This window comes from Aquila chrysaetos, chromosome 19 (assembly GCF_900496995.4).
Source record: "Aquila chrysaetos chrysaetos chromosome 19, bAquChr1.4, whole genome shotgun sequence".
NCBI classification, from domain to species: domain Eukaryota; kingdom Metazoa; phylum Chordata; class Aves; order Accipitriformes; family Accipitridae; genus Aquila; species Aquila chrysaetos.
In genome coordinates, this window is record NC_044022.1 from 16,314,194 (window position 1) to 16,342,168 (window position 27,975).

Genomic DNA, 27,975 nt, shown 5'->3' on the forward strand with positions numbered 1-27,975 from the left:
GCAAGATACAGCTGAAAAGTTCAAATGTGCTCAGAATGCGGCCAATTTTTAGATAGTATCTCACACAATAGATAGGCTATTTATCATGTGCTTTAGTTTTTCTCAACAGTTTTTAAAGGCTGAATAGATTTTGAACCAATTCATGTTGCTCTGACAATTTTATGAGAACAAAAATTAAAAGAACACAATTATAACTACTGTCCAAAAAGTTTACTCAGGCTTTAGCGTCAGATGACATGTATTGCACTACAAGTTTTCAGATGGCGACATGTGACTGTTCCTGGAACCTTCAGTCACTTACACTGCTGTAGTTCACAAAACTGATTTTATTTAAATAACCAAGAATTGATACACATTTTATTGAGCACTTTAGAAGACAACAAGAGATTCACTGCAGCAAGTCGTATTTTAAAATACAAAAGGGAAATTAGTGAAAAGAGGTTCATATCCAACATGAAACATGAACACGTTGCTTTCAGGAGCTTCGAGTTTTAAAGACTGAGAATTCTACTTACATCAAACAGTTCAAACACAGATCCACATCACAAAATCTTAGTATTGCACTATAGCTCCTCATTCAAAACACACAATTCACAATATGCGTCTGCATTACCCATATGTAAAGGACCATCAGCAACACACCAGCACAGCCAGACAGAAAAAAATCTAGAAAGGGTCAGAGGGATTGTAAGTTTGCTGGGAGAAGTATGGCAGTCAAACTGAGCAGTTTGGACCACCAGTATCCAACGCAAGCCCTGTTTCTTGCTGGTAATGCAACAGACATTAGGACTGCAGCTGTGCTACTGTCCTCTGCAGAGGTAGCATAATACTATGGCTTTAAAGACTTTCTTTTAAGTAAGGCTTGTCTTAGCTGAAAGCCATATAATAACTGAAGAGTTCTTGTAATACTAGCCTGAAGTATAGCATGGCAGCACTTTGGGATCCACTTGTTTAACAACAGCTGCCAAATTCAAGTAGGTGCACTACCTCTTTGAAATCTGCTGCAGCACATAAACAGTTCTGTGCAAAGATGGTAACACCAATTACTTCTTTTTCCCCCTCATCCTCAGCCAAATGGAGAATGCTAACAGTTGAGAACACAATGGCAGGTGACATAGACCAACGGGAAAATGGAAGTCCTACCAAGCTATAAAAGAGGTTCTACTTTGTCTAAAAAGACAACTCGGAAGAGGTGACAGGCAAAACATTTCCGTTACATGGACAATATGGAAAAACAAGTGAGCATATAACGTTTGTGACAGATACACACTGCCATTGTGGTGCTTAAACCCACCTCACCTTGTATCTAAAATTCAAGACAGAGATCATTTTAATGTTCATTGAAGGTAGAGGTCCTGGGCAGGGGCACAACGCTAAAGCTGAATGCTACTCTCCCAAAACAGTCCAATAACAAACCAGGACAGTTTTCAAACTTACAGATGCTCTCCCTTCTTTTGTCTGTTCCAATCCACCTCACTTTGCCTATCGGGTGCTTGGCTCTGCTGAGGCACTCAGGTGCTACTGTAATACAAATAAGACCATCTTCTCAAGTGGGATTTGGAAAACAGCACAACTAATATTGTGTTTGATACTATGAACACCTTGGAACAAATTTCACATATACAAACATTACAGAACAACTTCTACAAACCATTACAAAAAATGAGACCAAATTCACTGATCTTCAGTCCAAACTCCAAGGCAGATTAGTTAGTCACTAAGACCAAAACAACTAAGAAATAGAAATTAAACTAACATTTAGCTTACATATCATTACATTTTGTAAAAAAAAAAAAAAAAAAAGTGTTAAGACATTATTAACTTATGAATACATAGAAAATTCAAAATCCCTAACATTTACAGTACCCCCTCATACTAAGCCTGTTTGTAGTTTCTTTTCCATCAGTGCCAAGTAATTAATCCCAGACATCAATGTTGAGATGGCTAACCAAGACATCTCAGGCTGAACAGAGCAACCTCTATTTTTCCTGTGAAGGCACAGCCAGTATCAGTGGCCAGCCACTGCCTGGTACAGATTAACCAGACTCATTAAAATAAAAAAACAACCCTCCCCCCCTTTCCAGGGCAGCGAGCCCCAAGATGCCTCAAACCCCAGAATGGAGATGGCTGCTCTGGGCAGAGCAACACTTCAGAATGCAACGTGGCCCTCTCTTTTTGTTACCTACAGGGTTATGTTTCCCATTCCTGTATAGTGCTAGCTCTTCCCTGCTGCCAGCTTTGATTGCATTCAGTGCATGTCACTTGTTACTCATGATAAGAAATTTTTTGTTCTTGTTCCTTGTGTGGTTTGTTTTTTGGTTTTTTAATAAATAATGGAAGCCTACAACATGCTTTTTCAGGTACGTGCTTGGTGACTATTATACAACAAGTAGTCTGTAAACCAGTTTGGCCTCTGAGGAATTGTCAGGCTATCGAGACGGTTGCATTCAATGAGCAGCACCTTGTGTTGAGTGCAGCGAGGGCGGAGGAGAAGCCCTCCTGCAGCACAAAGCTCCTGCCTGCTGCGGCGGGGAAGCATCAGCACGAAGAATCTATAAGTCTTTGGCGAAGTTTTTTATCTTCTCTCGGACTCACGTTGCCACTTGCATCGTGGTCTGTCAAAACTAAAAAGAGAAAGTAAAGCTTTAGAAGTGAAAAGGCCATCAAGCCACTCGACACAGTCTCGTTGACAAAACTAACGAGAAAGTAAAGAAGTGAAAAGGCCATCGAACCACTCGCCACGTTCTCGTTGACAAAGGAACTGCCGCCGAGACGGCGGGGCGAGGCTGGCTGTCCTGCGCTGTGCTGCAGCTGCTGAGCAGCCCCCACCTGCGGCACCGTGCCTGCGGCCTCTCCTGCCCGTACGGTCCAGTCAGCATCTACCACTGGTTTGCCAACACGGTCGCTCATTAAAACAGGCTGACGCCACTAGTGGCAGAAGAAAAGATGATGAGCCACAGGCGAAGCTTTGCTGACGGGCGGTGAAGTCTGCAGCTGCACCCGGGCCGAAGGAGAGGGCTGCGCCAGCCGGAGCTGGTGATGAAATGGCAGCTTCTTTCTGCAGCGCATTTCAATAGAGCGTCAAGCGTGAGTTTGTTCCGCTCTGGAGGAAAACAAGTCTTTGAAGTGTTTTTGTGAGATGAAAACAGTCTCCGAAGTTCTGCTTTCAGATAAAAATGAGTCAGATTTTGTATTAGCTTTTTCAGCTCCTTGAGCAGAGACCTCCACCGTGGGCTCTTAAATTCTCCTATCGAAACCCACCCACCTGTCATTTCAAAAAAAGGACTCATTTAAGACAAAAACTATTTTCTGTCAGAATTACTCCAAACTTCTGTACTAGAGCTGGCTGCCAGAAGTGCTTCTTCTAGTTTGAAAATAATTCTGCCTGTTTGTTTTGAATTCCCCTGTCGTATAAATTGACTTCTCCAAACCTCAGCCTGCCAGAACTGCTTGACCAAAGTATAGAGGAACAGTTACCCTCTGGGTGCTGCTGCTTCTTTTTTATTAAGCACATGGCATAGCTTTCTGAAGAGAAAGTAGATTTAATTTCTTCCTGCCTTTGAAACAGTTCTTTAACTTGCCCTCAGCATTGTGCTCGCCTACTCAGGTCAGCTGCTAAACGTTTCAAAGCACCTTCCCTTCCGTGAGTCAGGGACTTTGTGAAGAGGCAGCCCACAGAGTCTGAACTACTTCATTCAGGGGATGTAGGCACTGCTGTCCTGCTGCTTCTGTGCGCACAGCTACGACAGCACATGCTTACATCAAATGGGAAGAAAGGTCTTTCATCCCTTTATGCCTCTCCCGGATATTTGGCTTCTCTTCTTCAATTCTGCACTCGAGAAGGGAATTGGAATCACATTTAAGATATGCCACATTTTTTTAGCACAGAATCTAAGACTACAACTCATATAAGAACGATTGCTCAGAGCCGCTCGTGTCTGGGAACTGGTGGGAATACTCAGAGAACAGCTGCACCGATCCAGATCGACTCAGACCATTTTGGCAAAAATCGCTTCACTATCAATCTTCCTTTCTCTCTGCATAAGAAGGAAGAGGAGCATGTTCACTGGCCCCAGTCCCACTTCCCTTCTTTTGTCATTTTCTGTTCCTCTGCCAGCGGCATTTCTGAGCATCAGACTTATTTTTACATTAATCTAAGATTTCTGCCAAAGCCTCAATGAAAAGCAGAAGCAGCAGTTACTACTCTTTTGAGCTAATCTTTGAAAAACAAATGTCCTGAAACCACCAGCTTTCTCACTGGAGCTTCTTCAGGCACAACCAACTGTAGACCAATCTAGTGCTTTTCTACCATGCAGGTGGTCTTAAGGAGTTCAAGTTCAGACAGCTGAAGCCTCTTACTGCAGAGATGTCAGCAAGGACCACCAACTTAAGAGACACTTCAGCATCTAGCCTGTGCCACTGACTTGTAACACCACAATCTTCTGGCACATACATGAAGTTATAGCAGCTATAGTGCAGACAACACAGCAAGGTCTAAGCAGGTCTGTTTTCTTGTAGAATATATTAAAATGTTTTTGGTAGGGAATACACATCTATATGGAACCTGCTTTGTTTTGCATGAATGAATTTTTGGTTTAATGGATTCCTTATCTCTCTATACCAGCTCATTTAGATGTGGTGTTTTTTCTTTTTGAAGAAAGAGCAGGTCACCTTACCTTGTAGCTCTGTTGCATTTTTTTCCAGCTCTTCTGTAGTTGTTTCTTCAGGCTTCTCCAACACAGCTGTCCCTCTCTTCCCATCTATGGTATCTGCCTTAGTAGTACCAAAGTTTACCAAAAGTTGCATGACATCAAACTTCCCAGAAACTGCAATGTTCTCCAGCACTTTGAGGCATTTAAATGATTTAAGTTCACTTACATTTTCCTCAAGAAAGAGGAGGTAAAGGCTTAAGTCATCAAAACACTTCGACTTAAGTTTCAGAACATCAAAAGTTGGCAGGATTTCATACACTCTGAGAATACCCGAATTCCACCTCCACGGAACAAACATTGCATACACTACCAGCGGCATCACTAGAAGATACATTATCAGGTTAATATAGCTGAGTACCTTGAAGACACCAACAGCAATAAGCTTGCACTGAACCACTTCTGGAACAGTTGTGTCATTCTTTAAGATCCCAGTTTTGATAGTGCAAAGAAACTCATCACTCAAAGAGGAGAGGCTAATGTAGTAGCCCAGGTAGAGGCATGCAATGAAAATAATTACTAGCGTGAGTAAACGGCAGATAATGTATTTAATTATTAAGCATTTGGAATTCTTCTTTGTCTTCAGGTACTGCTCCACAATTGGGTATTTAAAGTGGCTTTCAGATATTTCCCACAAACTGAAAGAGAGAAAAAAAAAAACCAACAAATCACACAGGCCAGATGCTGCAGCATTCACCTACCTCAAATCTCAAAGAAACCTAGTACTCTAAAATAGACACAAGACTGGAATCCCTCTTATTGGGGTAAACCAAGGGTAGTTTTACTGAAGTCAATAGAAAAACAACAGAATAGCAGATAAATGAAGAATATTGATACTCCAATACAGAAAAGCCACCTAAGAGACAAGAGAGCTCAAACATTGGAAAATGGAAAAAAGTATTGCTCTCGCAGCAAAAAAATATTTTTGTTCTTTTCCAATACAAAACAGATATAGTAAGGAAATCCATGAGGAAAAGCAGACTTCCCAAGCACTTGTTCGATAATAGCACACTGGAGGGCTTTTTACTTGTTGAGACCTAACCCCACATTTTAAAGAACAGACCTAAGTCCCCATTGCATTGCTTGTACCCCCACATGCAAAGCGAAACAGGTACCCTGACCTAGGATGAAGCAGAAACTGGATCTGGTTAGAACAGTGCACCAATTTGATCAAGCACCCATTTTGCTTTTGTTGGTTTTGGTGTTTAGTTTTTTTTTCTTTAAACAGAAGCTTTGCAGACCTAGATCTGAAAGGACAGGAGATGACAAATAACAGACTTTGCTCAAAGTGTGCAAGCGACTGTCAAGAGCATTGAGAACTGAGGGCTGCAGCCATTCCCGTTTTCTTATGCTGTGGTGGGTAAAACTAATTTACACCTACTACAACTAAAGGAATCAAGACATCTCAGGTAATTAGGAATCTGAAGAGCTCATCAAATGTTTTCTTCAAAAAAAGAAAGTTATAAGTTCCAGCTCCACATGCCCACAGTAATGATTTCGGATATCTTCTTTTTTATAACCAAATTTAAAAGTGTGTCAGGTCACCATTCAAACCTTTGCAATAAATTTCTAAGAGAGTGCAGGTGTCACATCTGTTAAAGAGTTTAAGGAAAAGAACAAAGAAAGCCAAGCCCCAGCATCTTACCTCTGTGTCAAGTTCTCATTAACAGCAGCAACTAAGTCAGTAGGGTCCTTGGGGTCTCCGCTGCGGATGCTATTAGCAGCTTTGATTGCCCTGTTATAGGCTTTGTCAAGTTCTTCCATAATAAATTTCAGGTCTGAAGAAAGATGAGGTCCTGCGGTGAAGCGCCAAAACAAACATGGTAGATACAGCAGGATAGCGACGAGCAGAAGGATGTATGGAAAGAACTGAAGGGAGAAAAAAATTCAGATTAGGCTCCATGTGTATATAAAATAAGTCAGCCCGTCACCATCATTCCCTATAAGTGTATTAAATCCCCTATAAGCCTACAAAATTCCCTATAACTTTATTTAAATGCTTTTAGTAAAACCCACTTTTGTGGTTATTGGGGATACGCAGGAAAGCAAAACCTCTTTTTCAGAGAGCTCCAGCAACCTTGCTGCTGCTTAAGAGCTTTGCCAAAAAAAAAACCCAACAAAAAAAAATGGGGCAGAATAAAGTTACCATGATCCTGATAACATTTTCATTGCATATTCAGAACTGCACTGCTGGAGCTGAAATTGAGAGGCAGCATTAACCTGGGGAACAACAAATAGCAAAGGCAATCAAAGCAGTTGTCAGAAAGGCTGACTGGAAGAAGAGGATAGTGTCACACAACTCTCCCTCCCAGACGTGTCACCACTGTTTATAGCAACTAAAATGCTCCAAACACCAGCAAAATCTCTCCTGCTCTCCATTAGCTGTCAGGAGGTTAATGAATAGACCCTTTACAGCACTGCATCTGCCTGCAAACACACACATCTGTTCAGAGCGCATGACATACAGTGACTGTAAAGGATGCAAGTGTGGTTGTAATATTTAAGGGTATTTAAATATTTTTAGATAACTCCTAAATAGAAACAAACACACAGCATCAGAATGGTCTGGTGCTAATCCAGTGCTGAGAAGTCAGCCCTTACACAGTCCCCATTGCTTAGGGAAAGGGCTGAAGCAGGTATAAAATACAACAGCTTGAAGTCTTTCCGTTTTTCTTCTAGTCATCGACAAGTAGAAGTTTTTCACCATGAGATTTAATTTCTGATTCCCTTCAGCTGCTGGGAAGATGGTATTTTCTATCTACTGTGACATTATATTCAAGGTGTACATTCATACATAACATTACCCTTACAGAGACATGATGTAAGATCTAGTTAGACAAGCAGTTAGTCAATAAAATGTACTGCAAATTTGGCTGAACTCTAATTAATTACATTCAACTTTTGACAGTAAGCACACTTAACTCAAATCCAGCACCAGTTCCTAAGGAGTTCTAAATTAGTTGTGGTGAACAAATTTGAAAGATATTTAAGGCACATTAAATGTTACAGCCATGCACACATGCGCATTCATTGAAAAAGCCAATGGAGAATTTTAGAGGAAACTTAGACTGAAGTCATTAATCAGTGCAAGGGGAACAGCTTGACTTACATTTGTAGATATTTAACAAGATGAGAATCTGGACCTAATATTAATATGTTAACTTGTGTTTGCATTAATCAAGAGCAATTAAAGTTTTGTATGCACAAAATAAGTAATTTGATGTTATTGAACATTTTATCCAGGAAAGGTACTTCTAATATTACCTAGCATTAAAGCAAAATCCTATATTATCATTAATACTAGGAATGCATATGACATATTAGCACATAAATAAAAGCTGACTTCTTAAAGGAACCGCGTCAGCAACTGGAGACCAAAATACGAACCATCATTCTGGATGTGCATGATCTCTACATAGTAGTCAGACTGGAAAACTGTGACACTCAGTAAGACAAAGACGCGAAAAGCACAGAATAGCCAAAGAAAACCGAGGATGCTGTATCTAAAGGTCAGCTTTCCCTTGTAACCCTTCTTATAAATTCAAACTTGAACTGTTTCTGCTCAGTAGCAACATAATTGAACTTGGCCAAAATTGCTACTTCAGTCTTTAGCAAGCCCTCGGGAAAGAAAACTTCAAGCAAGGCTCACCTTTAAAACTGAAACAGAGATCCTGCAGGGATGGGCTGACCCAGTAACAAGATTGTTTCAAAAACCTCGTTAAGTTAGCAAAGCAGAGTTGACTGTAATCATACTGTACATCCCACCAGAGGTAGCTCTTCCCCACCAGCAAGGAAGAAGCATCAACCCTGTACTGCCGTACCATAGCTGTGGTCTGTCCCCTCTCCACCGCGGTGGATTGACCCCACAGGCCAGAGGGATGCTGGGGATTCCTTCTGACCTCCTGCCTCTCTGCCCTCTTTGCACGCAGCAGATAACCTCAGATCACCTGCTTTTTTTCCCAGTCTATCCTTTCCAGTTGAGATGTAAAGCTCTGGCGTGTCCAGCATGGTTTTGTAGACACCTCATCAACTCAAACCCAACAGCTCAAGAATCTGCCCTTCATATTTATCACTGTGGACAATGCCACCAGGTCTCACAGGTCTAAGTCCTGGATGCCTTGGTCCACCCAAAGCTTTGTGCTTTCATGTCCAGGCTCTTTCAGTCCTTTGAATTCTGTATTATGTAGAAATAGAAATGATCTATCTATGAACACAGCTTAAACTTATCTAAGCTCCTCTAAGCTGCTGCAACACCTTTTCCACAGGCCTTAACAAATGCCAGCTTGTATAAGATTGTTGCAAAGCCTGTTTGACTTCACTTCTATGTCACACACCTTAGCACCCTTCCACTGGTGCCAGGCAGGGAAAGAAACAACAAAGAAACATCTGATTTAGTAAGGGGCGACCAAAGCTTCTTACATTGGTTTATACCACTTGGCTTTAAGACTCACTCATTCGAAATTTTGCAGGCATCAGAGGATTTATGAATTCCCTTTCTGAGCCACAAAACTGGAAACACCGCCAGCAGTATCTGATTAATCCTTGAGATCTCTTCACCCCAAGGCCTACAAGACAAGCCTCAAGAGGCAAGATAGTTGACACACTGAAGTCACAGCCCCAAACCTCCACTGTCCCAGTCCCCATCTCTTCCTTTATACCTAGGAAAAGACTCCGTGGGCACGTTCTGCACTTGTGTAGCACGTTGGCATCAGCCCTGTTGCTCTGCCCCAGACCTCCTCCAGTCCCCCCCATCTCCCCTGCCTCATTACAGACAATTGTCTTAGAAAACCCAGCCTCTGCCACCTTCCCTTGCACCTCCTCCTCTGCCCGACTCCTCCACCACTGCCTTTTCACCTAGAAGCATCACACCACGGGGCAAAGGCACATTTGCCACGCATTTACTGGGCTTGCCCTCGCCAGGCTCTCATCACTCCCAAAGCTGTAGCTTATGGCAGCATGAGAAAACACTATGCAGCTCTTTTCTGAATGGTCTCAAAACCAGAGCAGCAGCGTGACCATTAGTCCAGCTCTTTTTGTTTGGAAACAAAAGCCTGTATTTGTCAGCCCTTCCACAGCACTTGATGCATGACTCCATCCTTCTCGGATTCTGGCTTTTTTAAAAATGAAAGATACGCTTGTTCTATTTGTTAACAGTAGGGTTAGATAACTAGCAAATTGTTTTGAATCATTAAAATTTAAGGCCTTGAACCGACAGGCAGAAGTGAAAATGCAAAGTCATCTGGCACGAGTCATAGGTTTCAGAGCAACAGATTTGGATTATCCAGCTCATCTGACTACATTTTACAGTCACACATAATGACTTCCCATTTTAAGAAGACGACTCCGTGGTATTCATACGCAGATGAACATGTGCCATACGCCATTCTTCTATGGTTTATGTGTTTACTTCCAAGGCACCAAAGACACAAGGAGGAAATGCTACTTCAGTCCTGGATAGTTTGTAGTATTTAAGTTAAATAGGAAATGTCACCGACCTCAAGAAGTGTATGGTCAATGATACGCCATAGAAAGATATTGGCCTAAAAGTAAAACTCAGTTTTTCCTTTGCTGTCTAGTTATCAAGTTCCTTTTCAATGGCAAGTTCACAGTATTGGATGTAAGATGGTATGAGACTGCATAACTGAAGAAAGGTCCTCTGAAAACAGATTAGAACAGATACAATATCCTATGGTTCAAAATGCTCTTTTCTGAACTTCGTTAGTGAAAGTGCATTCAGGGCTACAACACCGTGCTTCAGCCTGGATGCCCTGAGTCTTCGTTTCCACCCAGCTGAAAGGAGAAAAGGACAGGCAAAGCCCATCGAGTTTGGCACTCAAAACCAGAGTAGGAGAGCTTCAGCTAGGCTAATCCAAGTTTCTGGAAGGTACTAGGCATAGGTACTGTGTGATTAGTGTTCAGCATGAGACAGACAAAACTAGTAGCGTATGCACCAGGGACTCAAACTAGAGTCCCCTATATGTTTTCTGCTAAGTATTGCTGAGCTCCTGAAAGCTAAAGGTGATGGAAGCAGGTTCACCTGCCTTGCCTGTCCCTTAGTCTGATGGCACGCTGGGTGGGACAGCAAGCTCCTGAGGAAGCAGAGCACTAGGAAGCCAAGAGGTCAGCTGCCCCTCGTTCTGTAGTGCTGCAGTCCATTTCACTTGACAAACCTTTAAGCTCTGTATACATTACAGGCTATATCCTTACTCCCCCTGAAAGCCAGGAGTACCTCATACCTGAGCAGGATACATCTGACAACTCAACACCAGAAACCGCCGAAGCCTATGTTAACTGGTACTGATGAGGCACTGAAATCCAAGCAGAAATCTGTGCAGAGAAGGATTCCTCCATCCAGGCTAAAGTCGTGTGTGCTCAACATCACTGCTCTGCAACAAGTAACTGAAATGGGAACTGCAGAATTAGTGCCCTTCTATCTCACAGCTGTGCTCGGAGAATAACAATCCCACGGGGCAGTCAAAGACGAAACGAGGACCAGATCTGACACAGGCTCTTTGGTAGCCTGTGGCACAACACTCCACCAAGCCCTGCAGCACAGAAAGCATAATCTTTCTGGACAGTGAGAGCTTAGGGAATAGGATGTCCAGTAGCGTTACGATGCAGAGCCCTGATCCCCCATCTCAGCACAACACGTTGTTTCCAGTCTTGTGTTCTACACTTGCAAAAGTGGCTATGAAGGTTATCATCAAAGCAAATAATTTGTGCACATCAAAACACATGCACTTCATAGATGTGTGCTGTTTTCTTATGTCGCTGACCATAAACAGGTTGAGCAATTTTAAATCAATACTAGCTACTATGAATGGAGAAGAAAAATAACCTGCACGCATGCAGTCCGAACTCTGGAAATCTCATGCCTATTTAACACACTGAACTGTTCTGAAGTTATGACCATTTATTCAAGTGCCTGCATTTGCTCCTCTCATGAAGATTATCTACACAAACTGAGTGCATATTTTCCAAAATAACTCTGCCTTACCAGAATTTGTGCACATCTACATTCAGATAAATATTCAGAATGATATGAACCATCTTCGCTACATTTCAGCTCCTGATACACACGCATAGCCTTTCACTGATAAATGCACATACAGTGCTAGAACTACAAATATTAAAGTGAATTCCTAATATTCTCATGACATGATTTTTTTCACCTTTTATTGGGAGGCCAGGGAAATAAGCTTTGAAGACATCAGTCTGTTTAAGTTAATTTGTTAGAAATCGACTAACTGTTCAACCAGAACACATGCATGAGCATAGAAGAGGATGCGTTTGAGTAATCTGTTTGGATAAGCACATAAGACACTGGAATCATGAAACTGTCTTTTAAAGACGTGTTAGCCTCACACTCTCCTGAAAGTGAAAGGAAAAACCAGACTAAACTACAAAATAGTCTATTATATAACATTCCCAGCTTCAACTGTGCTAAGATACAGTAAATACAGAGCAAATAAGTTAAAAGGGCATTTAAAAAACTTCTTCATAAACTCAAATATGCTTTTATCATCCAAAGAAAACATAGCTGCCAAGGGTGGTGTGACCCAAAAGGCATTTTCAGGGACCTAAACTACAGAAAGCTTGCTAAGGTCTGGATAAAGATGGCTGGCAGAACATGAGAACCAGTTTAGTGGCATTTAGAAAACAACAGTTTTCTAATTTTACTGCATCTTCAGTTTTTGTTGAAGTGACTGCAAGCATTCTGACTTCCACCATACCTAATAGTGGTCAGACAGTAACTTTAAGTACAACAGCACAAAGCTGTTAAGCTGCGCAGGTCTGAATTACAGCCTTAAAAAAATTCATTGGCATATAGTACTCAACAAAGAAGGAAGCACTGAATTGTCTTCACTCACTTGAGGTGAAAATATTTCTCATTAAAATACAAGATTATGGTGAAGTGTCTGCTTCTTCAGTTCCAAATTTCTGTTTGCCACCAGGAAGAGCCTAAGCAAAGGCACCAGCCCCCAAACAGGCTAATGACAGCAATGACATGTTGCCAGAAGCAAAGGTATTAAGCTCCCTCTGGATGTGACCCTATTCCTGTCTGAGTCAATGGGAGATGTTTCACTGGTGTTCAGGGCAGAAAAGTGAGCTACAAATGACTGGTTGAGATACTATCCTGCCTCCAGACCTGAAAGTGAACCTCAAACCATACATGACCTTTTTTACCCCACCTGTTACTTACTTTCTGTTTTGATACAGCTTAAAAACTGTATTTCTCCAGTTTCAATTAGTATGACTAATGTGACCGAAGTAGCTCTAATGCTACTCTCAAAGAATGGCTTATAAATGCATCTGCGTTCAGGTTTCCTTGCTCTGACAGCCCTTAATCCCTCTGGGTGGGGTTTTATAGGTGAAGCATGAGAAGTCCTCAGTCAACTAAGAAGTTGCACAAACAGTGAGTAAGGAGAACCAGATAACAATCGTTATTATAATCATACCAACAACATAATGAAGAACCTCAGGGGGGTTTTGGTGTATTTACAGACAAGCAATTCAAAGAACAACCCACAGGGCTGTGGTAAATCTTACTTCTATCACAAAAAGTGAATATTTTCAACAAGATAAGTTTCACTTCAGGCACGCAAAGACTTCAGACCCATTCTTTGTATGCAATGCTTTGAGCAAGTCCCGCAGCACTTGCTCTGCCCTTTTACAGAGAACTGAGTCAGACAACTGACCTCTCCCGGCTGTGCCGTGTGTGAAGAGCTCTTCTTTCTGCTGTCAGTCAGATGAAATGTTTGCCTGCATTTCACACTGGTATGAATACCCTTCTTCTGAAGAACCATCTAATTCCTTTACCTCTACTTTGCTTAACTTTATCTTCTTCCTTAATTCTCCCCAATCAATAATAGACTAGAAAATAGAGTAATTTAAAAAACATCCCTAGAAGTCTCTTGATCATAGGCACCTCCATCCTAGCAATCCAGATTTCAGGGCTAGGGAGAGGTCATCACTCAATGTCCAACTGCTCCTGCTTGCTTGGTTGCTATCATGTCTGGTGGCTATGAAGAGCCAGTAAGATGATGATCACTATTCTCCTGCATGTGTTTATGTATAAATTTCTCTGTGCACTACAGATTAAAAAGGCTTGGCAGTGCAGTCTCCTCTTCCACTACACTGCAAGGACTGCCCACTCACAATGGCCAAAAGCTTGGTTCTATTCCCCAGTTAAGGCTCAAGCTAAGTTTTATCAAAATAAGTTGTCAGGTGGAGCACTCATCTTTAGAGACAGAAAGCAAACTATCTGCACAGAGGGAGCAAATACTTTAGAAACCAGTATCTCTGTTCTGACACTTCAGATATACACAAGAAACCTCATGAGGGAATTAAGCCTGAATGGAAAACCCCAGAAAAAAACAGAGACAACAGAAGAGTGAAGCCTGACCAGACTAATTTCATGAATGACAAACCTGAAGATAAGTCTTGTCAGAGGACTCAACCATATAATCATTTTGTCAGCTTTTTCACTGACAAAGAGGAGGAAATCTTCGTGTTAAATGAAGAATATAGGCAGGACGTACCATAGTCTCTCCTTTCCATTTATCTATCTGCAGATAGTTTGTTTCTTGAATTGTGCATTTGAGTACACAACTCATTTTGCTTTCTGCTAAGGGCTATCCAGTGTGAAGAGTTATTCCAGGATCACTGGAAATTTCAAAAATCATGTTCTCCAAGGAGAGAGGCCCTGGGCACCCTCTGGGAGTGCACAGACCACTAGAGAGGCAGGGAACCCAGAAAGTTGCAGTACGCTCCTCCTCTCCACTCCAAAACAAGTTTCCAAACTGTTACATTCAAGTGTTGGGAGAGATCGCCCAGAGCAGAAAGGACAGCAGGTAAAGGTGCCCAAGCTTCAGGGACTGTCCAAAACTGAAACATACATTTTACCGATCGAAAAACCAAAAATCCCAGCGCAAACTTGTACTCTGAAGTAGGAGGGAAATGGGAAGGTTTCAGTTTTTCTGTAATGCAACCTGGTTTTGATGATCCTTCAGAGCAACCAGATGCCTAGAACAAAAGCAGGGCAAGTTGCTGCAAGTTGGCTTCTTCACCAAGAGCCACATGGTCCTACTTCCACTCTATACCATGATGAGCACTGTCCTAGGACACAAACTTTGCAGCACTTCTGACAAGAGCACAGGGAGTATGCCATAAAGAAACCCATCCATTTCAATCAGGAATTGGGGCCTACAACTTCAATCCCCCCAAACTGTAACCTAATGCCTCCTTAAGCATTTCTTACAGAGCCTTGTAGCACGCCAGTATAGCGAGATGCTAACTGAGTCAGAGTATTAGAAAGAACGTGTGATGCTTTGCAAATAAATGCACTGCTGCTCAGAAAGCAGAAAAAAAGCCTCAAGGGTTGTCTTAGGAAAAATTGGGCCTAACAATCCCTGCTGTCCCTCTCCGTGAATCCCTGCCCTTGCACTGCGGAGTCAAATCTTCTCTCACCTGCGCTTAGGAAGGCTCCCTTGTCTCAATAACATCATTGTGCTCCCACAAAGGCTCTGCTCTGCCCATTTTAAAAATGGTTATCTAGCCAAAATCTGCACAGCAATGAGGTTGTACGTACCTTGCAGCGCACAGCCTGCACCAGGAGACAACCCAAGCCCTGTTTTCCTGCAGAAGCCATCGGCCACCCAGCAGTGCAGCCGGCATCTGCTGGCCCTGGATGCAAACAATAACCAAACACCTTCAGATCTTCCCACCACAGGGGGAACCAAAGGTCAGCGTTAATAGCTTTAACACTGCTCCTTCCCTGGGAACTTGCTAAGCATGGAAGTTGATGAACAACGAGTGGAAGGATATTAATTAATACTGGCCTCCAAAGAGCATCTGCAGCTCCCAGCGCCTGGCTCAGTGGAAAGGCAGGTGACTAAGCATGGATTTAGGAGGTTAAGAGGAAGCACCCAGCCTCTACTACAAGCTCTGACTCGGCTGTTCAGGCACACTTCTTGCAGCCAATCTGCAGGGTATTTACAAGGAAACATCACACACCATTAAGCTATCATGGAGGAACTGTGGGGAGGAGGGCCCTGCATCAACTCCTGAGACAGCACCAGTCAGCAAATTAACATGGGTTGCACCATAAAAGTATGACTACTTAAGCTATTAGTCACAGCTGGCAAACTAGGAGACTTACAGCTATCAGCAGGTGACTATGACATGAAATTCAACATAAAGAAATCGGGTAATAAGAACTCCTTCCCTCAAGAGACAGGGGCAGCAACGTATCCAGGTTTGCAGGTGGAGCTTCCATCCACACAAGCCACCTGCATTGCGAGATGTCCCAGCAGCTTCGACTGGCCCCCGTAGAAAGCCTGGCTGAAGGGAAGTGGAGCACTAACTGAGCAAGGAAGAGTTCAGGCTAGAAACCAACAAGTCTGGCTTTAATATTCATGAAACGCAAGACTCTTGGCTCAAGGTTATGAGTGGAGCTAACTGGAGAAGGCAGTAGTAAATCCCCACAGTTAGCGATTTGAGTCAGCAAATGAATCAGAGACAGCCCTGAAGAGTCTTTCAGAGGAGATACCACCAGCTGACTCGATAATAAAAGCTGAGGTACAGCATACAGCAGCAAACCCCAGAAATACAGGTGCTGCAGGTCCCAGACCGGAGCAACCTCTAACACCAGGTCCTCCTCCGCTCCCAGGTGTCAGGGGTATTATTTGCTGGAGCAAGTAATAAAAGGGTTGGGGAAGGCAGCACACAACCCCCCATGTTTGCAGCGCTCCAACAGCATTTCTTTGGAATCAGCCCTGCCCAAACAGGACGATGCTGCCTCTCGAGCTGAGTCAGGTCCAGGCACTGGCATGGCATTTACTCAGGGTTTGTAACTCCTGCCAAAGCTCAGCCAACTGCTTCGAGCCAGCTCAAGTATCTTAGTACCTACTGCACTTTTTACCCATAAAATAAGTCTCTTTCTGTGCACTCAGTATGATGATGCTTTACCCAGAGCAGTGAAAGCCAGCTCACGGTTTGCAAGGTTTGCAAGCCTGTGGAAGCTCAGAAGAGCACACTGAAGACAGGGTTAAACCTGTTGGTACCAGTGATGGATTTCATCTCTCCCAAAATGCCTATCTATCTGCCATGAGTTCCTCTCCATGCAAAACTGGCCAAGTGTAATACAATAAAAATACAAAATGTTTTTACTATCCTGTTTTCCTAAAGTAAGTTTTTGATACAAGCATTAGGGCAGTTGTTGTGTCTTGTATCCTGATTTTAAAATAGTTCCTGGCTAAAGCCAGGCGAGGCACTCAGCTCCAGGGCAACACAGCAACATTAACATTACTCTTGTGTCAGATAACTGGTGACATTTGTTACTATAGCATGACAGACCCTTTATTTAGAAGCAGAAAATACCTCCTCTAGTACAATCCTCTTTGGAAGTAAGGGAAAGAAAACATTCTCTCGAAAAATAAAGTTCAGTCAAAGCCAAGGACTACAGCAGAGAAGAGGAGCAAGAAAAGTGAGGCAAAGGCAGGCTTCTACATGGGGACAATTTTTCCAGGAGAAGGAGATCTGTACATACTTTATGCAGCCACAGGGGAATGTTTTCTAAATTGTTCTGGGATGGTTGCTTCTGCTGCACAGCTGCCCAGCAGTAGGAGTCCACGTAAGCAGCTTGTCGCCAGGAGAAGGAGCTGGGTGCAAAACAGCTTATCTGAGCACCTGGGAAAACAAAGCAAAAGTTATCACATCCTTGGAAGATTAAAAAAAAAAGAAAGCAAGTTTAGGAGGAAAAGCTCACACTCGAGATTTCGTGGTATTCAAAGCTATTAGGTTAAGCCATCAAACGAAACACAGCAGCTCTGCAGGGAGGAGAGTCACTAAATTCCCACTGCACTCAAAGGGTTAAACTCCCGCAGGAACTCTCTGATGTCTCCTAAGGGTTGAGGCAGTATATTAGAAGCACCTGTCTTTTAGGCCTATTTTCTTAAATTTTGAGGGGAACATGACCTCCAAGACATGTCTCTCTCGCTTGCACTTGACTCAGGTTGGCCAAAGGGGAACCAGCAGATATAAAGTGTGATCAGATAAAGGCTGGTTTCCGGAGGAAACAGCTACTACCATCATGTACCATCACGCCGCTGTGTTTCCCAAGTGCACAGCCTACTGCTTACACGTTTACTGAAACAAGACCTCAAACACCGCTCCCGCAGTCCTTGCAGTGACGCAAGGGCAAGTTTGGCCCAGCGTGCTGCCACTTCTTCTGCCTCCGAGACTGCGTGTGAATTTTGTGAGGGGTTCACGTTACACATGTGGAAACACGGATTTCCTCAGGTAACTTCTGGCAGAGCAACCGTGGCCTCCAGACACCTCCTGAGGGCACCAGACCCCTCCTCACCCGCGCAGTGACATGCTGTGCCCGGGATCAGGCGTACCACCGCCATCCCCACTTACTCGCAGCACCTCTCGAGCTGCTCGGGAGCTTCAAATTAAGGTCAGGGCACTAACTGACAGCAAGAGCAGCTATTTAGCCAGCCTCAGCCTTAGGGTCAAATTCTGCTCTGACCAGCTAAGTCACCAGTTAAGTCTTACTGCAGCATACCTCAGTGAGGAAGAGTGGTTATTGGATGTGGAGTATCAGTGGCTCCTTGGATGAGAGCTAGTAAAACAGGATGAAGGGTTTTGATTTTCTTTCTGAAGCTTTGGCAGTGAAAGCAATAAAACCCACACACTTCGAGCAGGCTTTCCTAAATGTTGAAACAGGATAGCATGCAAAGGGGAGATGGCTCTTCCATAAACATCCCTCTTCCAAGAGCAACCTCCCACGCTTCCTCCAACACAACACCAATATCAAAAGAGCAAGAGGAAGGAAATATTGCTACTTTTTTTTTTCTTAATATATTCATCAAAATTAGCACTAATGGCATTGCTGTGTGCTTTATAGGGAAAAAGTATTTTGTCTAAGATTGTATCATTTGTGCCTTTTTGCTGGTTTAGCTTTTAGAGAGTAAGAACTTCTTTTGTAACAGGAGCCCACCACATTTGCCTTGCAACTTGTATAGCCTTTTTACAATGTAGCATAGTCAAGGAGCATTATAATTAAAAGCCTTTCCTTATGAGTCACTATTATAATTATTTCCAAGGCTGTAGTATCATAAGGACATAGTTTGACCTGTCACAAGCCTCCCTTATGGAAAACAAATTACTGTTTATCAGACCAGAGCTCATGTGATTTAGTAAAGTTGGCACCAGACAAGCAATTGCAGTCTCCTAAAGCTTCAGGGGTTTCTGCTTTCCAGAGAATTTCCATTAGCTGTGGAAGCTCAAGAAATAATACACTGCAGGGGGAAAAAAAAAAAATAAAAGAGCAGGCAATTGGAGTGTCTGTTCTCCACTAGATAGGGACCATTTATGCTCTGCTCTCATCACTTAACGAACCTCCTGCTGCTGGCTGTGCCCGGTGTGAAGCAGCAAACAAGTGACCCTTTCAAAGGGCGAGCAATAGGAGCATTCAGAAAGATGCTTTGTCCTATTCATGTCTGTGTATCTGCAACAAGGAACACATTCCCTGTGTTCATTCTCGTCAAGGGGTGGGAAACTACTGAAAGTGATGGGAGTGTTTAAATTGGTGAGGAAAAAGGCAGCCAGCCTCCTTCTCCAAAGAGTTACGTGCACAACTTCATACCAGAATAGGTACAGCAATGCCAGTGGTGCAGCAGAGCAGTGAACTCGGCTCTTCTGATCCCCAGGGTTTCAGCAGGGACATTGGAAACCTTTGGCAACTTGACATGGGAGCCAAGCAGATAGAGCTCGACGTCAAGCAGAAGCTGGGGACACTCCGGTTATTACACTGGTTTTTAATTAACTTATTGCAGTCTTGGTTATAAACACTTCTTAATGTAAAATACAACTTTGCACTAACAGTGGTAATGTTAAGACTTAAACGGAGAGGATGTTTCTGTGCATAATCTGCACAGCACACGGATTATTAAATGCCTCTGGAAATGGTCACAATTTTCCATCTTTTTTTCCTTCCTTCTCCCCTCCAAAGGAGTAATAGCAATAAATCTATACAGATAATTTACTTTATGTTGGGCTATTCTGGAGGAAGTGAAAAAGAAAATCTGTAGTTTTTATTAGAGGAGAAATTAGGCAAAGGGCCAAATGCCTTTCACAGAACCGCTGTGCATGCACACATGCACAGGGCTAGTTTATGAAAGGCTAATAGTCCTCTGCTATCAAAGGAACAGCCTCCTGGCTTGGTGACACGAAGCCATTCCCCATCCTTCGCTCCCACAAGTAATAGAAGGGGCAAAAGAAAAGCAGCAGCCAAGCCCATAACAACAACAGGGAGATAAAATACACGGCGAGAAGGATGAGGAATAATAAATGACTGCATTCGTTAAGCAGTTGCCACAACAGTCTTTGGCTAAGTTACCATTACACTTGGCAACACACTTTTTTTGTAATCATTCCCTGGTACTAAATCAACTTCGGAGAGGGAGCGATGGGGATTTGACTTACACTTTTGCAAACAAATGAGGATAAAAAAAATGCCACGTACTATGGTTGCGCTAAAGAGAGACCACCCAAAAGGGCTGCAGAAACTTAAGGCAGCAACAGGTGTGCAGCCGTGTATGACAAAACGTCACCGTTACAAGCGTGCTAAGACTATCAGAGGGAGCGGGTCGCCGACAGCGGGAATTACTCGCAGGCGTGCGACCGAGCGCAGAGTTCAAGCCTGAGTCACGGCTGCCGGCGAGCAGCAAGGCCAAGCTGTCACCCCCCCAGCCGCGGCACGTCTTCACGGGTGCTCTGCCAACAAGCCCCCCGCTACGTCCTCCGTGTCCGCACCAGGACCTTCTCTTCTGCAACGGGCTCCTCTGCAGCTCCCGTACAGCACTGTAAAAACCCGCACGGGGCTGCCCGCGGGTGGAGGTCCTGGGCCTTGGTTACACATCTGCTTTGCCTAAGTCTTGCAAGCTCATTTGGGTAGGATCTGCTGTCGGGTGTCTAAAAGACGACACCCCAGTCCCAGCTGGGACTTCTCAGAGTTGAGATGCAAGCAGCGGGCCTACTCCGGCTCCTTTTGCCCAAATGGAGGTGGAAATTTTGCTATGGATTCTAAATGAGCAGGATACAAGTCACTTCTGCGATTCCCACCCTACTGTCCCCGCAGATGCTTTCCAAAGAAAGAAACCTACCTACAAAAAGAAACTGTCAGAATCCCAAGGAAAATCTCAGATCTGAAGGACAGTCCCTGTTCAGTATCCCAGTGCTTTGCCGGGGTGCCAGGCAGGACGAGCAGAGGGCTCAGCATCCTCTGGCTGCATCCCTTACCAGAGAGAGCGCAAAGCCGGCAAGCTGGACTGGTTTCTTCCCCAGTGGCTCAACACCCCTCTTCTGACTTAAACATCTAATTAAGAAACTACAACTAACAGAGAGTACTTCCAAGAATCAATGTTAATCATATGCTGAACTATTTTTCCTGAACCAGGATCAGGTGGTTGTAGTTGACAGGATTAAACCTTCAGTAAGTAATTTTTTGGTTTCTAATACACTGCAACCACTGGGAAAAGATTTGCATAAGCTTGAATTAAAACCTAGCCATTAATTACTACTATAATTTTCCACAAGGCAAAATGAACTAGCCACGATACCCAAACACCTGATTTTATCTAGCAAGAATTATCCACGTGTCCTGGTTTCGGCTGGGATAGAGTTAATTTTCTTCCTAGCAGCCATTAAAGAAAAACCCACAGACAAGAAAATCAAGGCACACATATACAATGTACAGACTGCCAGGCACCATCCAATGCACATCCTCCACCCCAACATTAAAAAGGATTTTAAAATATGAAAAAAGATGTCCCAATGCATGCCAAAGAAGAAGCAACTGTATGTGTGGGTATACACACATGCATTAAGAGCAGACCAGAAGGAATGATTTTATTAGATTTATAGATGCTTCTCATGGACCAAAGTGGCAGGTTGGGTGAAACAGGATAAACACTATGTTTAAGAAAGAAGTATGGAGAGAGACAAATGCGTGCGCTGGAGTAAAGAACCTGTTCCCTGAGGTTTACTTTGGCAATGAAATAGTAGCAGAATGTAAAGCTCAGGTGATGCAATGTTTAAGTGGAGTGGGTCAGAGGAGCCAGCAAGTATCTTTCCCTCTCCACAGGGCTGCCAGTTATCCCTCAGAGAAGTCTCAAAATCATGCAGTGGGAAAAGAGCTGGGTGTTTATCAAGAATTGCCTTCCGAGCAATAGGTTTTTTGATTCATGGGAAAAAACTTGTGAATGAAATTCCCACCAGTGAGACTTAAGGGAAACAAAAAAAAAATGTTTCCCTTCACCTGAAGGAGAAACATCTCAAAACACCGGCGATGACCACCTGGCTCCACCGCCAACATTGGTGGCACCCCAAATCTCAGGCAACACGAGAGGGCCATGATGCTTTTTAAATTAATTCTGGCACCAAAAGCAGCTTACCATCATTTCCATAGGAAATGTAAACCTGGCTCTGTAGAAGTTAAACAGAAAAAGACAACTTAGACTTTACATGAAAGTAAATGTTTTTACAAGTTTGTCCTGGCTTCCCAGGCAGGCCTGTTCCTGATGCTGGCAACTTCTGCTCTTTACTGAACACTCCTATATGCCAAAGAGCAGCACAGCGTATGCTGCTGTTCTCTGGGGTCTGCACCTCTAACGAAAGATGCTTTGGAGTTCACCGTTCGACTGGCTGCTCTAGACTGATGCTACTCACACACTTGTTGACTCAGTCCTGTCATTAATGCCCCCGGGCTTCAGAGCATCCTGCTGAACTAAATGCAAGGTGTGCAAATGTCAACTATTAGCATACAGCCTGCTTCGGCAGCACTTGGAGATGTTTTTCAAGCTCTCAGCCAGCAGCTGACATAGTAATAGTCTTTGGCCTGATTACACCCAACTTAACTTTAGCCCCTAGCTCTTACGGAAGTCACAAGATAGGAGTATTTCCCAAAAGCCTCCCCAGCAACTTCTGAATGTGAAGGGAGAGGGACATCAGCAGGGAGGGCCAACGAGGAGGTAGCAGGAGAGGAAAGGAGCCTAATTCAAGAGTTAAGGCTATTTTTTTTGTACATTTGTTGTAATTTAGTCTCACAATTGTGGTGGTTTTTTTTTCCTTTCTATATATTTGATTCTCATGACTATTTGAGAAACATGATTAACTTGTATAGAGAGATGCAGGCTCAACTGGACACGCAGTAAGGGATGCTACAGATGGGCACTGCTGCCCTCGTGGCACCCACAGAAGCTGTCGGGTGCAGCACCCAGAGCTCCCCACTAATACCCTTCACCTTGTGTTTTCTGCTGGCCAAAGCACCTCAAATCCCACTGGCAGCCAACTGGGGGGATGGGAACTAAACCAAACAAATTGAGGAAAAAAGCCTTCCCAAAAATTAGGTGGAAATTGAGGGGGGCAAGCAAGGATTGTCACCACTGGCAAAGCCCACAGTGGTCAATGGGGACCTTAACCCCGCGGTGTGTAGGGTATATGGCAAGGCTCCGCTTTCCCACCTTTGAGCACCCTCCAGCATGGTAAGGTGCATCAGAGAGCATCAGAGGGAAATAAGACTTTTTTAGTGCAGCAAATCTTCATTTTGACAGATTCATGCAGATGCTGTGGGTTGGTCCATGGCCAGGTGCTTCCTAACCCAGCATCCTGCCACAACTGACAAGGCAGTAGCACTACCCAGGCCTTCACGCTGGTTATACCCAAGTTTCTTAGGTGTCTTTACTCAACACATGATGGTTTCTGTGTCCTAGGAAGGTTTCCAAGGTGTTTTCTGATATTATAAAACAGAGATGCTAAAACAAGAGGATTAATTCATACCAGCTATGTATGAGCCATGCACAACCAACACCCAAACTGAACATGTAGTAAGGACGGCTGGTGGCTACCACGAGATTCCCTTCTTCAGCCCTCTCCCTCCCTCCTTGTCTCCTTTCCCAGCCATCACCTCCCACGCGAAGCCGCAGTGAACGCAGCCGGCACGCACTGCCCGCTGCACGGCGGTGCCAGAAAGTTGCTGTACACAGAAGGTCAGAAGACATCATTTGGTGACAAGAAGCTGCTGGGCTTAAGCACGTATGAGCAATTCCCAATCACCTTCCTATGGGAAAAGATGCAAATATTTGATGTCAAGTGGGGAGCTCTCACATCTGCTTTTCTTTCGGCTGCAACCCAAGCCAGCCGCTGATATTTTTCCCAGAACTAACTTGGAAAACAAGCCTCTGCCAAAATTAAGCAGCTTGTTTTGATTTCCTCTCTGCTCAACTGACTGTACCTGCTTAGGGCTGCAGTATCCTGCTACAAGCAGTGTCTTGGTAATAAATATCTATGTTTTCAGCTAAGTTGTTTACAGCAAGAAAGCATATCTCACAATATACACGCACAGTTTAAAAACTGGAATCTCAGTCCTGGCTCAAAGCTATTCTTATTAAAAACATGGTCATGGAAAAATGGCACAGATAAAATTCTGCTGATTTGTGGCTCATAGATTGCTGAGGGCGCCCTTATTTTTTTTTCATTTATAAGAGGGAGGGGTGATTTAGCTATATTTATATGGTTTCTGTCACCATACTACCTGATGACCTGTAGTATATTTACTCCAAGAACTGCCAAATAATATAAGGAAATAATATAAGGAAATAATATTGGGCCATATCACAACAAATATAAGCATACACAACACAATCCTCACAATCCTATTGTTATTTCCATTTTCAAGTCCCCAGTATAAAATTATATAAAATTACATAAAATTATATAAATTTGTATAAAACAAGGTCTAGCTGTAAAGAGACAACAGCTGCAGGATTTCAAGCAGCAAAGCTTCCCAGGGCTGGCAGAGAACAGCTTAATCACAGCTAAGCACTACCAGAACCAGCTTAAAATCATCACAAACCTGCAGCTGACTATGGGTTTCTAAGATATAGTTCTCCTCCTGCCCCTGAAGGATGCCGAAGTGCAGTGCAGGCACCAATCCCAGGAGTTTCAGCAATGCTCGCTGGCTCAGCACAGCAGCTGGGTTTTCCGTGCCTCCGGCAGAGAAATCCTCTGCGATACCCAACTGGAATCTCATTTATTTCCTGAAACTTCTATCAAAACTAGAAGTTACTTGGCGGCTTCAGAAAACCTCCGCAGCCTTTGTAAACATTTTAATAATTTCACACAATTAACTGCAACCGCATGTAGGAAGAAAATTGCAGTTATCTGTCACCACACTGCAATGAAACAGGAAAGTAGAGTGGGAAGGAAAGGTGACAGCTCGAGGTGCCGAGAGAATTTTAGGTTAGAAGAACGCAATTATCCCAACAGAAATAGGAGCTGAGCGTTCATTTTTGGAAAGGGTGTTCAATTTTTATACCCAGAGGCAGAGATATTTCCATGCTGCGACTCACATAACGCTTTCACAACCACTCCTGATTCCGAGTTGCTCCTCTTCAGACCTAAAATGGACCCTACCATTTTCTCTCAGTTTAGCACTCCTGAGCTTTTTCAAAGCACAATTACATCAGGAAGTGTTTGAAACCGATCCTTGCTTTCTGTTGTCTCACTGGCTGAACACTAGTGTTCACAGAACCGGGCATACCCAGCCCCCAAGACCCTCTCTATCCCCCAAAAAGCCTTAATGGAAACAGCTTCGGGATCTCCCATAAGCAGCCAGCCTGCTAAGCCGCAAGGACTGTGTGGGAAATATGCGACAGCCGGAACAGCAGTAATAGTATCACTTTCTGTATGGAAACCACGTGGTGTAGCTTCACTCACACCGGGGGCCTGGCATAATTCGCATACTTATTTTCATATTTATTTTTCAACTAGAAGAGCTCAGTTTTAAACCCCATGTTTTCTTCTAACAGGTTCTCAGGATTATAAGCAAAATAAAGCACATGCAAGATGTAGCACGCATTTTAATTCTTGCTTTGTGAATCTACTGCAGTCACAGATTCAATTTGAATTAGTTTAATACTGAAATATGTTATATTTAGCGTGCACTGAGGCCCAAGTACTTGATTAGCAAAGATGAGAACTTAACTCATCTGAAAGAAAGGCACACTTTACCAAACTCTGAAATTCAACTGCGTGTTGGAGCTTTATGTAAGGAAGGAAAATGAAATAAATACTTCTGTAGAGCTCATAAAAGAGACCTTGATACATAAGCACTGTTTTGAACTGGATCCAGCACTTTTAGAGGAGAAGCAGAAGGAAGAACTAAGGGGCCCATATACGAGCTAGCATATGGAAATGCAAGCACTCTTTTTCATTGCTTTAAGAGTAAGAAATGTGCGTATATCAGTAGCAGATCTAAAACTAAAAGCAGCAGGTTAGTTTACAGAAATATTGCTCTATCCATCCTGTCTCTGATTGACCAGAGCTGCCACAGGGCTCGGATCTGGTCTTGGCATTCCCGGCCTGGTTGTCCTTCACTCCTCTGCATGGTTATTGCAGGCCACAGTGCTTTGGGTCAAAACTACGTCTATCGCAATAGGTGTGTAGGTAGATGCACATACAGCGGTCTGAAGCGCCTTATCGCTTAAGCTGTCTAGTATCCGATTAATGCTATTCATGATGGTTTTGCACAGATTCACCACTAATTCACAGACCCATTCCAGCTTCCAGTCCCTTGTCATTTGCTTGACTCAAACCTATAGATGATGTATCTCAGGTATACGACACTGAATGCCAATAAACAGGTACATGCAGTAAATCAAACTATTTCTGAAAGGGTCGAAGTCCTACAATTCACCCCTGTTTCAAAATGGACAGTTCTGCTTATTCACCGTTGAAATCTTCATTCATATATTGCTATTTAAATGCAGAGCAATTCTTACAAGCAAATAGATTTTATAAGCAAGCCCCCAAGTTACAAGTCCCGGTCATTCGGATTTAAGAGTCTCCTCATCATTTCAGACTCTGAAAAGGGCTGGCTACTAGGCTGCTGCAGATGCGCTTCTGTAACTTGGGGACGGGGGAAAAAAAAGATGCCAAAATAATTGGGAAACTTGGCCCTTCTCCTGTAAAGCGTAGCTTCACCTACTGACTCACACCAGAAGTTGAACTGGAACAGTTGCGGGAGCGCAGCAGGGCAGGGGAAAGCTTCGGGAAGAGCTCCCACCGCCCGTCCTGCCTCCCGTCCCCGGGGCAGGCGACCACCCTCCACGGGCGACCGAGCCACCCGCGCTCCAAACGCAGAGGTCCGAGAGCCCCTTTCCTTGGCGCCTGCCCCCGCCTGCCCCTGAACGGCAGCGAGCTCTTACCGCAAAGCACTCCGAGGGCCGGCGGCGGCGGCACACGGGCCGTTTCCACGGCCCAGCTCGGCGGCGCTGGGGAACAAAGAGCGGCGTGGCTCGGCCGCGCTCCTCACGTCCCCCACGCCGGAGGAGATGCAGCAGCAGCTGAGCTGACAGGGCTCTTGCTCCGGAGGCCTTAGAGAACGACGGCGGTTAGGGAGTGCCCCGAGGAGGAGGAGGAGGAGGAGGAGGGCCTGGCGCGGAGCGGGAAAGGCCGGCCGGGACGCCCAGCGTACCTGGGGCAGAGCGCACGGAGGCCCCGCCTGCTGCTAGGGATGCTCTGCCGGGAAGCTGCTCTCCCTCCTGCGCGCTCCCCGCGGCCCACAGGCGCCTTCTGCCCTACCCCCGAGTGGAACCCCCTCCCGGCAGCTGCCGGCTGAGCCCCCACGGAGCGCTGACACCCGCCCCGCCGCCTCCTTTGCTCCGCGTCCCCCGCCCCGGAGCTCCGCACCGCTCCGCCGCCCCGAGCCCTTTGTACAACCGAGACGGGGCGGGGGGGCGGACACCGGGGGGCTGTCGGTGAGGCCGGTTACCGATGGAGACCTCCTGGGCGAAGGCGAGGGAGATGAGGAGCAGCGGCAGCCCCACGGCGATGCAGGTGACGATCTTGTCCAGCGCCAGCTCCAGCCGCAGCCCCTTGTAGCGCGTCTCCGGCGGCTCCTTCAGCAAGAAGTCGGAGAAGACGTACTCGGTGGCGATGTGCGCGATGGCCATGGCGGGCTCGGCTCTGCTCGGCCCGGCCCGGCCCGGCCCGGGTCGGCTTGGCTCGGCTCGGCTCCGCCCCCGCCCGGCTCCGCCCGGGGGGCCGTGCCCGGCCGCGGGCTGGGCGTCCCCGCCAGGGGCGCTCGGAGCGGGGGCTCTGCGCCGGGCCAGGCGCCTCGGGCGGTCCCCCGGGATGGAGGCGGCCCGTGCGGCACTCCGCGCCCGTCGCCCCTGCTCCGTGCAGTCGCTTTCTGTAA

The 27,975-nt window shown here is 44.7% G+C and overlaps 1 protein-coding gene across 1 annotated transcript; it reads right to left on the reverse strand.

Annotated features, from left to right (window-relative positions):
- Positions 1-308: 308 nt before the first annotated feature.
- On the reverse strand, positions 309-27,811 carry PANX1 (pannexin 1). The gene is made up of 5 exons (XM_030042980.1): positions 27,550-27,811; positions 17,260-17,399; positions 6,355-6,578; positions 4,677-5,347; positions 309-2,624 (listed from the first exon to the last, which is right to left on the reverse strand). The coding sequence occupies exons 1-5, from the start codon at positions 27,728-27,730 to the stop codon at positions 2,539-2,541; spliced, it is 1,302 nt and encodes a 433-aa protein (XP_029898840.1). The 5' UTR covers positions 27,731-27,811; the 3' UTR covers positions 309-2,538.
- Between the last annotated feature and the right edge of the window lie 164 nt (positions 27,812-27,975).

Bases quoted from the DNA above. Each gene is read 5' to 3' on its own strand.
- PANX1 (XM_030042980.1), bottom strand. From the start codon at position 27,730: ATGGCCATCGCGCACATCGCCACCGAGTACGTCTTCTCCGACTTCTTG. The intron at 6,579-17,259 runs GTATGTACAGAT...TTCTCCCTTCAG, and splicing joins TTCCCCTGTGGCTGCATAAA to TTCTTTCCATACATCCTTCT. The intron at 5,348-6,354 runs GTAAGATGCTGG...TCTCTCTTTCAG, and splicing joins AATGAGAACTTGACACAGAG to TTTGTGGGAAATATCTGAAA.